Source organism: Triticum dicoccoides, chromosome 3B (assembly GCF_002162155.2).
Source record: "Triticum dicoccoides isolate Atlit2015 ecotype Zavitan chromosome 3B, WEW_v2.0, whole genome shotgun sequence".
Taxonomy (NCBI): Eukaryota; Viridiplantae; Streptophyta; class Magnoliopsida; order Poales; family Poaceae; genus Triticum; species Triticum dicoccoides.
Genome location: NC_041385.1, coordinates 367,721,693 through 367,735,934, shown reverse-complemented (window position 1 = coordinate 367,735,934; position 14,242 = coordinate 367,721,693). Strand labels below are relative to the sequence as shown.

At 44.2% G+C, this 14,242-nt stretch overlaps 1 protein-coding gene across 3 annotated transcripts; it reads left to right on the top strand.

Annotated features, from left to right (window-relative positions):
* The first annotated feature begins 727 nt into the window (after positions 1–727).
* Positions 728–6,129, top strand: LOC119276081. 3 transcript variants are annotated; one of them, XM_037557067.1, is made up of 7 exons: positions 728–902; positions 1,988–2,126; positions 2,214–2,287; positions 2,362–2,862; positions 3,863–4,360; positions 4,452–4,664; positions 4,837–6,129. In XM_037557067.1, the coding sequence occupies exons 2-7, from the start codon at positions 2,045–2,047 to the stop codon at positions 5,536–5,538; spliced, it is 2,070 nt and encodes a 689-aa protein (XP_037412964.1). In that variant the 5' UTR covers positions 728–902; positions 1,988–2,044; the 3' UTR covers positions 5,539–6,129. The 3 variants fall into 3 exon arrangements, with proteins under 3 accessions (XP_037412964.1, XP_037412963.1, XP_037412962.1); XM_037557066.1 differs by lacking the exon at positions 728–902 and adding an exon at positions 1,004–1,185 and having other exon boundaries at positions 4,452–4,559; XM_037557065.1 differs by lacking the exon at positions 728–902 and adding an exon at positions 1,008–1,185.
* The last annotated feature ends 8,113 nt before the right edge of the window (positions 6,130–14,242 follow it).

Below are 14,242 nucleotides of genomic sequence, written 5' to 3'. Positions count from 1 at the left end.
CTACCTAGAAAAAAGAAGTGTCACCATGTGATATCGTAGCACCAATATAGTATATGCAACCACCAACACCGAAATTTCTCCACATAAATATAGATTGGTAAGTGGACATCACAGAATCATACCATGAAAGGCCCACCAAATCAATACATTATAAACAAAAATAAAACACAGTATCATCTTCCCCACATGTACTAAATATTCTGTCAGTTCCAAACTATAAAGGGTATTAGTTTTCTAGAAAGTCAATTTTTTTTAACTTAGAGCAAGTTCAAAGCAAAAATATCGACATCCGCAATATTAAACAAAAAAGGTATTAAAATTCATTTCATGATGAATCTAAAAAACACAATATGATATTATGAATTTTGATATATTTCTCTGCAAATTTGATGAAACTTAAAAGATTTATCTTTTCAAAAATAATAATACACCTTATATTTTAAAAGAAAGCAATTCTTTTAAAAAGAAACCCAACAACACCAACAACGCAACAAAACACGTCCAACTCTTCTTTTTACCACTCCTAACAAAAGGGAGTTACCACTTTCAGACAGCGTGACCCAAGCGGTTTCTAGGCGACACGGCAACGGGCCGACCTGTCACGGTAACCGCGCGCTGTTTCGAACCGCCATATAGCCCAAGGTCACAATTGTCAATGTGCAAAGGAAAGCCAGAATATAAATACAGAAACGAAGACGTGCAAAGGAAAGCCAGAATATAAATACGGAAAGGAAGACGAGAGGAAGGAACAAAATCTCGCCCCCTCAGCCTCCAACTCGTCTCTCGCATTTCCCGCTTTGCTTCTCCCCGCCGCGCCTGCCTCTTCGCCTTCTCTCCTAGGTTTAGGGTTTCCCCGGCGGCGACTGGAGTCAAGGCTGTAAGCCTGTAACACGTCGTCACTGGTGAGTCTCCTAACACCCCCCCCCGCCTCCGCCTTCAACCATCTGATTCATGTCTGCATCCTCCTCGCTGGCCGTAGGCGATGCCGGTTCCTTTCGGGATGGCGGAGGTGTGGATCTATTTGCCATGGGCCGGGCCGGTGAATTAGGTTCGGCGTCATGTGCCGATATCTGGTTTTGGTTTTGTGGGCGGATCGGTTTTGGATCTAGGTTTTCCTTGTCGGTCGTGGCGTGTGGGTTGGAGATCTGTTGTGAAGTTTCGCGTTTGTTATTTTTGTTATCGAAGGTAACATGTTTGATCATGGTATTGCATCTGTTTGAGCCTTTGTTGCTTCGATTTACTATAGGGGTGTAATTGGTAATTTTGGCGATTAACTTGCGTTAAAATTGGTCTCTGCTGTTTTCGTTGCCTGTTAAAATTAGGCCGACACAAACTTCGATTTGATATTTTGGTTATGCAACAAAGTCTACATCGTTATGCTCGCATCAAATTATACAGAATGATGATAGTGTTCCTGAGCTGATCAAAATTAGGCATGTTCGCGTAGTATTTTGATGATTGTAGGTGTGAGAATGGGGATTGATGTAATCTGGGACACACTAGTCTAATATTCTTATTCAACTAAGGCAGGAAGATGGGTAACTACACGTTGTGATTTTTTTGAATTTGTTATGTGTGAAGGACTTAATTAGATTTGATCCTCCAGCCTAACCAACTTAGGATAAGCTCTGACTTAGCGAACATATCATCTAACCTGTTAGCTATGCTCAATAAATTGTGCTGAGAGTTTCTGCACATAAACATGTTACTCCTAGTAATATCTAAGTCACTATGTTTCATTTCTCATAATTTTTATCATAACAATTGCCTTTGATATTCCTCCCCATGTTTGTAAATTATTGTACTATATCTTCTTGCAATACATACTTGTTTACGTATTTTTATGCCAGCTATCCAGAAAGATTTTGTACTCAACTTTTTGGAGTTCATCTTGCTATGCTCTTTGTTGCCACCTTCAGTTATCTTTTTATCTGTGTGATGCATGTTGTTAAATTTTGTGTAACTTGCTTTCTGTTGCTCATTCCAGCCAAGTCACTACAGTATAACGCGGGGCGTTTCCTTCAAAGCTGTCAATTGTACGGAGATGGAAATGACCCCTGAATTATTGTATGGACAAAATGTATATGTTCCAACTGCTGTAAATTCCTACACATATGGTTATGCAGGTAAAATATTAATTTGCATCATGCAGTTGATGGTATTTTTACTTCCCTGTGCCATCAGATTATAATACACAGTCCTTTTAAATACAGAAGTTGGATCACCTATGGATTGGTATAACCATCGGAACTCTCTAGGATATGATGCTCAAGATGTTTATTTTCCGGTTAGTGTAATAGCAAAATTTCTTCAGTACCCGTTCTTTTTACTTTGAACATTTCTAACATGTTGCTCTCACAGGCTTTCCAGACTGACGGCACACAGGTTGTTTACTATGCTACCCCTGACAATGGATCAGTTCATCCTTCCTACAGCCCTTACCCTATGGATCCTGGTTACATAATTGATGGATCTTATCTGCCACAAGAATATGTCCCTGATACTGACCCTACATGCCAAGTAGTTCCCTCATCATATTACATTCCATCTGTTCTTCCTTATGCAGTAGATAGTGTCCTAGGAATCACTGCCACATCTCTCCACCCATCTAGTGTTGCATTCATTCCAAGCATGCCAGCTTACGCTGTAACATCCACAAATCATGTGTTACCTTCGATGGCTCTTGTTGCCCCGAAAAATGATGTTGTTGTGAATCCGCCTGTACAATCAACAATTGTCTCTTCAAAGCAGTTTCAGAATCACTCAATGATACCAATTGTTCAGTTGCATAACTCACTTCCAATGAAGCAAGAGCTGGGAAATGGGTCCATGGTGTCTATTAAACCTCTTCATACCCCACAGGTAGGCGCACATGTTCTTCTGGGACTTGCTCTCATTGTTCTCTTTTGTGAGGCCTGCTGTTTAGCATTTACTACCTCCATTCCTAGATGTAAGGCGTATTTTGTTTTGTTAAGACATGCATTTGACCAATAATTGCTACATAAATACAAGATTATATGACATGAAATTTGTGTCACTAGGTTCGTATTTAGAAGTAGTTTGTTATGATGGTGATTTTGTGTCACATAAATCAAATATTAGAAGAGTGATTCTTGCTCAAAGTCTTGTCTTAACGAAATGAAATACACCTTATTCATCAGAATGGAGGGAGTAAATAACATCCTCTGAACTGTTTGTTGAGTTGAAGCTACTATAGGATCCATCATTTCCTCTTAATTTCTTGTGTATGAACCCTTAAATATGAAAATAGCATGCCTAAGAAAAACTCAGAACAGTAAGCCTGTAATGCCGTTGAAGCTTTTGGGGTACCAGTAGTTGATGATGCTCTGATGTGAATGGGCAATTGTTTCCACCACGTCTGAATATATCTTTAGAAATAAATTCCACTACTATATGGCACTCCCAGTCGTCATGGTTCCTTCTTTTTGGTGTTCTTTTGGGATGGTAGCTTTTCAATGTTGCAAGGCATGCATATTGTAGAAGTAACATTGAATGTGAGGCTGATTATACTTCTCCAACATGTGTATTTGTTGTGTTACTAGCCACCTTGCCAGCTCTCATCCTCTTCTCTAGGACAGAGATAATTGTTAATGGAAGATTGCTAGTTATTGATGTTACCATAGAGTACTGTTGGGTCAACTACAATAGAGTAGTTCGTTTTATATTCTGTACAACATCTTTCAGCATAATAGCTTCTATATTTTCTCCACTACATGTAAAAGTTCTGTAGTCACCAAAACACTTTCTGCTTCTTACTGTTGATAGAGAAGTCGATTATTTCTTTTCTCATGCTGTAAGTTTGTTCCTATCTTGAGCTGAGAAATATTATTCTTACGATCAGGCACCGACAAATGTGCTTGACAGGCCAATGGCTGCTGCCAAGCATTCACCAAAGGCAAAATTATCTGGAAATGATTGTTTTGCATGTGTTGGATCTGATCCTCAGAAGTGGGCTTCAGCTGAGAAATTTCAGCCTACTTCAAAGTCGAGTGGTCAACTAAAGGCACATGGCTCTAGTAATGCGGAGAAACATAGCGGCCAAAGGTCACCAGCCATAGTTGCAAAATCCTACACGTCAAGGTTGATTGTTGGGAACTTAGATGGGACAATCCTTATAAGACCTGACCAATACAACGGTAATGACCTCCAAGTGGACAATCCCTATGCAAAGTTCTTCGTTATCAAGTCAATTGGTGAGGCGGATATCCACAAATCAATTAAGTATGGTGTATGGTCTAGTTCCTCCAGTGGAAATAGCAAGCTGGATTGCGCATATAGGGATGCTGACCGAATAGCTAAGCGGAATTCTACAAAGTGTCCAGTTTTTCTGTTCTTTTCTGTAAGCAGTTCCAACTTGTCCAACTTCCATTTTCTTAAAATATGGTTTGTCCGTAATATTCAATTATTAAATGTGACTTGTGGTTCATCAGGTGAATGGTAGCGGGCACTTTTGTGGCTTGGCCGAGATGGTTGGTCCTGTCGATTTTCATAAGGACATGGACTTCTGGTGCCAGGATAAATGGACTGGTTGCTTTCATGTAAGATGGCATATAATCAAAGACGTACCTAACTATACTTTGCAGAATATCTTGCTTCAGAATAATGAAAATAAGCCTGTCACACACAGCAGGGATACCCAAGAGGTAAGCATTCCATTTGTGGGAAGCCAGTTTCGATCCATGGAATATCTAGTGAATACTAGTTTCCGTGTGGTGAAGTGTCTTCACATTGCATTCTTTTTCCATGGTCTAGTTCTGAGCATACATGTAGTGTCTGCTTTCAACCTCGTGATCATGATCCAAGCTTCAAATGCAGGTCCCATACGTTCCTGGAATATCTGTGCTCAAGATCTTGAAGGATATCAAAGTGAAGGAGTGCCTATTTGACGATTTTATGAGATACGAGGAAGATGAAGCAAGAATTAAGCAGCGCAGATGGTCCAAGTTGAGTCACAATGCTCCAGATTTTGTGCCTGTCTCACAGCGTAAGAGCGATGCCTCAGATCTTCAGCTGCCAAAATTTGGTGGTGTGCTGATAGACAGAACATTGGAGATACAGAACATGTCAGAGAAGCCACATGATTGTAATGGCATCAAACAACAGGATGCTGTTGAAAAACAAGTTGGTAGTGAGGCTGGGAAAGAAAATGGGCATCAAGAAAACCGTTGTTATGGCAAGCAGGATAATGACAAAGCGCCTAGATCTTCAACTAGCCAGCCACAAACTTCAACCTTGAAAATGAGCATGGATGGGAAGCAACAATACTGGAAGAAGGTGGAAAACCCTAAACCGAATCCTGATGGTGCTGGACATGGATCGTCAAAATTGCGTGAGAGTGGAGTTAATATTAGCTATGCAATTGTCAGATTGGAGGCACCCGAAGATGATTCAATTGTTGCGAAAGTTGGTTCTCTTACAATCAGTTCCAAGACAAAGAAGGCTGAAGATAAGAGTCCCTTGGTTGATGTTGTGACCATTGGCTCGTTGCCAATCCGGGTCAACAAATCTGTTGCGTAGTAGGGGCTACCTTTTTGCGTTTAGTCTCTCTTCCTGGTCCTGCTCCAGTTGTTATTCCAGCTTTAAGGGCGATGAAAAGGAAAAGACTACTTACATTCTAGTTTCCTGGTCAAGAAAACAGTTGTTTTATTTTGGGAAGGAAGGATGAACATGGAAGGACAGTACAAGACATTCTCTTTAAAATTAAGAAAGAAGTGAAGATGAAAGTAAACGGGAATCTGCATTCACTTTTTATTCCGGCCCGCTTGACTGAATTGTTGAATAGGCGATGCTTTGGTGTCGCCTGCCCCCGCGTGAGCTCTTGATCGGCCCGCTTCCACAGCGTACGATGCGCCTGCCCGTGGCTGTTCGGGCAAGCCCCTCGTGCTTCCTCTGCGCTCCCATCCCTGAGGAGTGACGGTGGATTGGCTCGCAGCGCCGCCCGCTCGTAGAAGCAGCAGGCGCCAGCGAGTTTCACTCGTCACTGTTTGAAGTTGAAAACGAGAGACTCAATCGATGCAAATAGTAAACAGAGATGTAATGAGAATAGTTAATCTTTATTCTTTGTTGATTTTTTTAATCTTTATTGATGAGAGTACTCCTGTTTCTACAGTGCTAAGGACGCTCTTAAGCCCCTCCCAATGCTTCATCTTGTACAAGTGCTAAGCCTTCTATGTATGCAAAAAATCTGATGTGGTGACCCCAGTAAAAAACAATGCTAAGCACGTGAACCTAGTCAAAATATTTAAGGAAGGAAGTCCACCAGTACATGAAGAGCTCTAGTTGCTAAATCATTAAACGAAGCAAGCTTAGCAACCATAAGACTAGCCATAGTGGGAGTAACAACATTGAGTCCAACTAAGCAAATTTGCTTATATGGCAATGAGTTAATGAGGAGAGGTAGTTTGAGTAACTTAGCTAGTTACGGTAACATCACATGTCCCAATGCATTATGAGTCTATAACCTAATAAATGAAGCTCTGCATGACACCACACTTAGTGAGTAACATACACTAGTAACATACACATATCCCTATACTATGTTACTAACTTCATAGTGGGTAGTAACATAAGTATGGTAACATGCAAAACTTCATTTATTAGGTTATAGACTCATATTGCATTGGAACATGTGATGTTACAGTAAGTAGCTAAGTACTATAACTATCTCTTTCCTCATTAACTCATTGCCACATAAGCAAATTTGCTGAGTTGGACTCGATGTTACTGCTGAAGTTACTCCCACTATGACTAGTCTTATGTTACTACCCACTATGAAGGTAGTAACATAGTCTAAGGATATGTGTATGTTACTAGTGTATGTTGCTATGTGGCTAATCTAAGCTAAACACCTATGCATTGGGGAGTATAGTTGCTAAGCTATTTAATGTGCTTAGCACCTCATCTAAGCACCCATGCATTGGCAGCAGCCTAATAGGCATACATAGATGGGAGCAACCGTCGTGTCTATTGCCCTAAGACAACTGCTGACAGTTCCTACAAATAACACATTAATTAATCCGATCACAGAAATGCATGCCTAGTTCATTTGAGTCCTTAACTTTTCATCTGAAGATGGCGACTCCCACCCTCCCACCCTCCCAAGGCGACTCCCATGGCGATGGCGACTCCCTACCCTAGTCACCCGCCCCGGCAACAACAATGGACGGCCTCCTCCATTGGGATTTCTCCCTCGGCCTCAAGGTCGAGGGCAAGGTGAGTGCTCGCTTTGGATCTACGGTTCACTTCGTCCCCAACCCCCACTCCAAGGAGTTCTTCCTTGAAGTTTCTTTCTCCTCGGCCTCTTTTCCTCTCTCAGTGGAATCTGTGGGATTGGCTCTTCAGTCTTGCATTGGTGGCATCAGTGATGGTTTCAATGTGCTGCGTCTGGGGGATCGTCGTTTCCGGTTTTCGGTGGCATCTAATCGGGTTGGGCATTTTATTTATGGCCTCCATGACCGCATTTGGCCGGACTTCATATGCCATTTCCATATCCATCGAGGTGCTCGGGCTCATGTTCAATCATGTGGATGGAATGCCGATTCTGAGTTAAATGACCTAGCCTCTTCACCTGGCCCGGCTATCAAGTCTAAATGGCTAGCGTCAAAATCTGTGGCAATTTCTGACCCGGTCTCTTTGGCTGTGTTTGATAAGTTTGGGCTCACCATCACGCCGACGACGAGACATTCCGGCGACGGTGACGTACCGGATCTCACTATTGGCAGGTTATCTTTTCCGACTTCTCAGGATTCTGATCAATGTTTTCGTCTCGGATCTGTTAACTTGCCTATCCGGCCGGCTTCCTCAGATCAGTTACCATCCTTTCAGGGCAATCGGTTTACGCAGGAATTATGGGATTCCATTCCAACTGATAAGCTCTTTCATATTTTAGATGGATGGCAGGTTGGCTACAACAACGATAGTGTACGTATAATGGTTGATATTCGTGATGTGCCAACTAAGGATTATATTTATAATCGGCTTCAACATTGCCCGTAGTGTGATCGTTTTGGTCACTTGGAATCATTGTGCACGGTTTTTTTTGCCAGCGTTGCGGTGACACTACTAGAAACTGTCCTTGTTTAACACCAAGGATTGATAGTGCGGTGCAAGATTCCCCACGTCATGTGCCATGCACTCTGGGCCGGTCTAACAAGTTCAATTGCTCTGCATGTCTGGCCTCGGGCCACCGTTCAGTGAACTGTCCTGGGCTTACTAGATGTCCGTTTTGTATGCATATATGCCACAGGGCCCGCAAGCCTACTTTGTGTTCTAAACTACCCAAGCTTTGCTGGACACCGACCATACCCCACGAGTCCATATCTAATGGGATCTTACCCAACAATGACTCAGGATCTTCTATGGTAGGTAATCAAATGGTGGCTCATGCTACACGTAGAAAACGGGACCCGAAGGCACACCTTGTTTGGATACGGAAGCAAAAGATCCCGCTCCCTTCGGACATGGCCCCTCCTCATTGCTCGACGATACGCCTCCCTTATGCAGGTGTAGTCACGTCCGCCTGCCAAAACCCCCAATCGGGTGTTGAGTCGTCCACCTCGAGTTTGACAACCCTGCAGCCCTTGCCTCCGCACAAAACCACCGTTTGCTCCTCCTCGCCGGCCGCCCCAATTCCAATCTGCAGTTCCTCCCGAGCAGCGGCCATGGCGAACTTTGCGGTGCACCCCTTCGCCTTTGCTCCTGATGGATCGACGTTTGACCGAGGTCCTGCTCATCGCATCCAGCGCCAGGTTATGGTGGTCGACGATCCTCCGCGCAACCATGATAGGTATGCCATCGTCACCATTGACCCCCCAGTTCCTGATCATCTGAAGGAGTATTGGCTTGCTGAGGTCTGTCGCATCATCACTGTCGATCTTGAATACGAGCTGCTAGGTGATTTTATTTATCCTCTGGGCATTGGATGCGTAGTTTTCTCCGACATGGAAAGTAGGGATAATGCGATTAGAGAGGGTCCCCATGCTCTGACTGATGATTCTCACTTCTCTCTGATTCCGCATGACGAAGGCCCAAACATGCGCATGCCTGCTTTTGAGTATGAAGTTTGAATTATGATGCTTGCCTTTCTTATGGACTATCAGACTGAACATTATGTGCACAAGGCAGTTTCCAACTTTGGGAAGCTTCTGGTGTGGCCCCGCCCGAATCAGAACAAGGCTAGAGTTCTTGTCAAATGTCATATTAAGGATGTTGCCGAGGTTCCGCACAACCTGCTCGTCACCAGGGTAGGTTTACTGCCTGGGTTGGGTCGTTCATGGTCCGTACCAGTGTATGTTCTTAATGGTCGCAACACTATTCCTGGTCTGATGGGCACTGAGGACCCACCACCGCTTCTGAATGCTTCGCCTCACCCTTATCAGCTACCATTCTACACTCTCATGCAGCAGGCTCACTTGGATGATCTGGCTGCCCAACAGGCTCAGAACGAGGAGGCTTGGAATGCCCCTGCCCCTGCTCAAGAGCAAATTCAGGAAAATGGTTGGAGGGCTTGGCCTATGGTGCCCCCACCATACACTGATTTCAGCTTCAGGTCTTTCTTTCAGTATGATGGCCCATCTTTGATGGATGGAGTGGATCTTGAGCAAAATGTGCATGACAATCTATCTGACGTTTGGGCATCTGAAGATGAAGTTGCTGCAGTGGAGAGCCTGGCGGATGGCTTTATAAATGGAAATTTGGCTGCAAGGGAGGCTTTTGCTCGTGCTGGGGGTGACTCTGTTTATGTCACCATTACGTTGGATCATGAGCTGCTGCTATGGATGGGCTCGATGCTTAAACGCATCTACACGCGAGCCATCACCAATGGACACGCTGGGTCTGTTATGTTTCCTCTTAACCCGTTCCATCTGATTCAGAAACACTTGGAGGCAGCCTGTGCTCTTTGGTTGCAGAATCTGAAGCCTGAACCTGACCATATAGCCATCATTTTCAGTGCTCGCTTTCTGTTGGGTGTTTGCATTGGACCGCTGCACTTATCTGCTTATTCGGGTGTCACAACAGAGGTGGCCCAGGTTACTGATGGTACCTTGTGTCTGCCACAGGAGATCTCAAATCCTAATGTGCCATTTCATACTGCAATCCAGGTTGATCTGAATGCCCCAACTACTGGCACTGCTCTACAAGTGTTGGCGTCCTCCTCTTTGTTTAATTCTGCTGCAGGCCATAATGCCAAGGTCCCTCTCGACACTACTGCTGTCCGGAGGAGTTCTAGATCCAACAAATATGATGGCTTCAAGGTTTCCAATGCTTCTGAGGTGAAACCCAGCCGCTCGAGGGTGAAGGCCAGGATCGTCCCTACCGTCTCTGCTGTCTCCATGGATGCTGCTCCAACCGCGTTGTGCCCTCCTCCAACAACCATTCTGAAGCTCCAGCAGGTGGGCGATCGGTGCGTCATTGTGCCTGAAGACATCTCTGAAGACAAGCTGCTGGCTACCCAGCAGATTGCCTCTGATGAGGCGGTCTGATTTTCTTTCTATTAATGAATAAATCGTGGAACATCTTGTCGTGGAACATCAGAGGGATTAACTCTGAAAGCAAACTTTTGGCACTTAGGAATGCTATCGACTCTAGTGGTTGTTCTGTTCTATGCATTCAGGAAACCAAGCGGGAATATTTTGATTTAGCATTTATTAAATCGTTCTGCCCCAAGCGGTTTGATAAATTTGTTTTCGCGCCATCGATTGGGGCGTCGGGTGGAATTATCACTATCTGGAACAGTTCTGTTTTTGTGGGCACACCTTGGCATGTGGAATCTTTTGCGGTGGGTGTTTCTTTTGTGGCTACTCAGTCAAATGAGTCTTGGAACTTGGTGAATGTTTACGGCCCATGTACGGATCAGGGACGGGCTGATTTCACCTCCTGGCTATTTGACCTTACCATACCAGATGATGAAAATTGGTTAATTTTGGGTGACTTCAATTACATACGATCCACTGAAAACAGAAATAAGCCAGGGGGAGATGCATCTGATATGCTGTTGTTCAATGAGCTGATACGTGCACAATCCTTAATAGAAATCTCAGTTAAGGGTAGAGCCTTCACGTGGATTAATATGCAGGACGACCCGCTCCTAGAGCAGTTTGATTGGTTCTTCTCATCATCAAATTGGACCACATCTTTTCCTAATATGATGGTTCTACCTCTGGGAAAACCAGTCTCTGACCATATTCCGTGCGTGATTTCAACCGAATCCAAAATCCCAAAATCAAACCTTTTTCGGTTTGAGAACTTCTGGGTCAATCACCCTGGTTTCTCTGATGTTGTGGCCAATTCTTGGAGTAAACCATGCCACGCCTCCAATTCTGCTGCTGTCGTTTGTAAGAAGCTCAAAACGCTACGTTATGATCTCAAACGTTGGAGTAGAGGTATCTCCAAACTGAAGATCATGATTCAAAACAGCAATGATGCATTAGCCAATCTTGATGCTTTAGAAGACAAGAGGGTTCTGTTTGTCCAGGAAGCAAACTTCAGATGTATCCTGAAAAGACACCTCAATTGTCTCCTAAAGTATTAGAACGAATATTGGAGGAAAAGATGCACCGTTAGATATTTCAGATTTGCTGATGAGAACACTAAACTGTTCCAATCTCTTGCTACTGAACGCTTTAGGCATAACTCAATTGCCAATTTGCAAGATAGAGATGTTGAGGTCACTGATCATGCTGGCAAGGAAGGGGTGTTGTTCAACACATTCAAGGAACGTTTGGGGACCTCTAAACCCACTAACATGCATTTTGATCTTAACCGCATCATCAAAAAGGTGGAAGGCCTGGATGTGCTTTTAGCCCCATTTTCTAATAATGAGATCGATGCGGTGATCAAAGAGATGCCTACTGACAGGGCTCCCGGTCCCGATGGTTTTAATGATTGCTTCCTCAAAACTTGCTGGCACATTATAAAGGAAGATATCTACAAAATGTGTCATGATTTTCACGAAGGCAACCTTGACATATCCAGCATCAGTGAGGGTTATATCACTCTCATTCTGAAGATCTCCTCTCCTCTTACGGCTAATGATTTCAGGCCCATAACATTGCTTAACTGTTGCCTGAAAATTGTCACGAAAATCCTAGCCAACCGCCTGCAGAAAGTCATTCTGAAAATCATCCATAAAAATCAGTATGGGTTCCTCAAGGGTCGTACCATCCAGGACTGTTTGGCGTGGACGTTCGAATACATCCACCAATGTCAAACATCTGCGAGAGAGATAGTATTACTGAAGCTTGACTTTGCCAAAGCATTTGATATAATTGAACATGAACCGATGTTGCAGATCATGAAACACATGGGCTTTGATGACAGGTGGCTTGGCTGGATGAGGTCCAGTTTTGCCTCTGGGGTTTCTTCGGTTCTTTTGAATGGGGTGCCTGGAAGAAAATTTCTGTGTAAATGTGGAGTGAGACAGGGCGACCCGCTGTCACCACTCATCTTTGTTTTGGCGGCGGACCTACTTCAAGCGGCTATTAATGATGCTTACTCCCAAGGTTTAATTGATCTATCCTTTCCATCCAACCGGAGAGGGGATTACCCAGTGATTCAATATGCTGACGACACGATCCTGGTCATGCCTGCTTGCCTTGACCAAGCTACCCGTATGAAGTCCATTCTGGTTGATTATGCTGAGTCAGTTGGCCTGAAAATAAATTTCCACAAATCAACATTGATTCCAATCAATCTTGACCTGCAACAGGCTTCTGTTTTGGCTACAATTTTTGGATGCAACGTGGGGTCGCTCCCTTTTACCTACATGGGGCTTCCCATGGGAAAAACCAAACCGACGCTGCTTGAGCTAATGCCTTTGGTGTGTGGGGTTGAGAGGAAGGTGTCCACGGCCCTGTCCCTGCTCTCAGCTGGCGCCAAACTCACATTGGTCAACTCCATCATCACTTCCATGATGATATATGCTATGTGCACGCTAAAACTACATCCAAAGGTGATTGAGCACATCGACAAGTTGCGTAGGTACTGTCTGTGGGCCAAAAACACTGAGGCAGGTGTCAAAAATAATTCTTTGGCCGCATGGGATCTGGTTTGCAGGACAAAGCACAAAGGTGGTCTGGGGGTGATCGACATCAAAACCCAAAACGTGGCATTGCTCCTAAAACATCTTTATAAATTCTACAACCGCCTAGATGTACCGTGGGTGACATTGATCTGGGACACATATTATGTGAACATGGCACCGCATGCTGCAGACCCAATCGGGTCATTCTGGTGGCGCGATATCATGCATCTCAGCCATATTTTTCGAGGGATCTCAAAAGCTACTATAGGTGATGGGACCTCTGTGCTGTTCTGGAAGGAAGTATGGTTTGTACACGACCAGGAATCCCCACTCTCCGAGATCTACCCTAGAGCTTTCTCATTTGCCACAAATGAGGATGAGTCCGTCTGCAATGCTTTGCAAGCGACAAACCCAGCCACGCTTCTGCCACTCTTCGCACAAGCGAGAGAGGAAGTAAGGGAGATTCAGAGAGGCTCCATGCATGTTATTCCTGTGAGGGGTGCTGCAGATATTTGGGTTAGTACCATCAATGCAAAATTCTCAGCCAAAAGCTACTACAACCACTGCTTTAGGGAGATGAACGCCGATGATGCCTTCATATGGCTTTGGAAAGCCAAGAGCCCCATGAAATTCAAAATGTTTGGCTGGTTGCTGCTGGTTGACTGCCTAAACACGCGAAATATGTTGAAGCGGAGGCACTATGCTGTGGCAAACAACAACTATGCCTGTATGCTCTGCCAGAATCCTCCTGAGGAAACAGTTGAACACTTATTTTTCTCCTGCCCCTTTAGCAAACGTTGTTGGGACAAGGTTGGTCTGACATGGCCGCATGATGGCAACAGGATCTCCATCTTGCATGGAGGTAAAAATCGCTGGAGGCAACCGTTGTTCATGGACATTTTTTTGATGGCCGCCTGGAGCATATGGAAGGAGAGGAACAATGAGTTCTTCAGGGGAGTGCCACACTCTTTCGCTGCATGGCTTGATAGATTCAAACATCTGTTGGGCCTCCTTGCTCATAATTGTAAAGAAGAGCTTCGTCCCTTCTTAAGCACTTTCACACATAACTTGTAGGAGGCACAAATTTTCTTCTTTGTACATATAGGGCACAAGGGGACCCTGCAAACCCCCCATGTAAACATGTAACACCCATCTGTGAGTAATACAAAGTCAGTGGGAGCCTCTCCCACTGTCATTCAT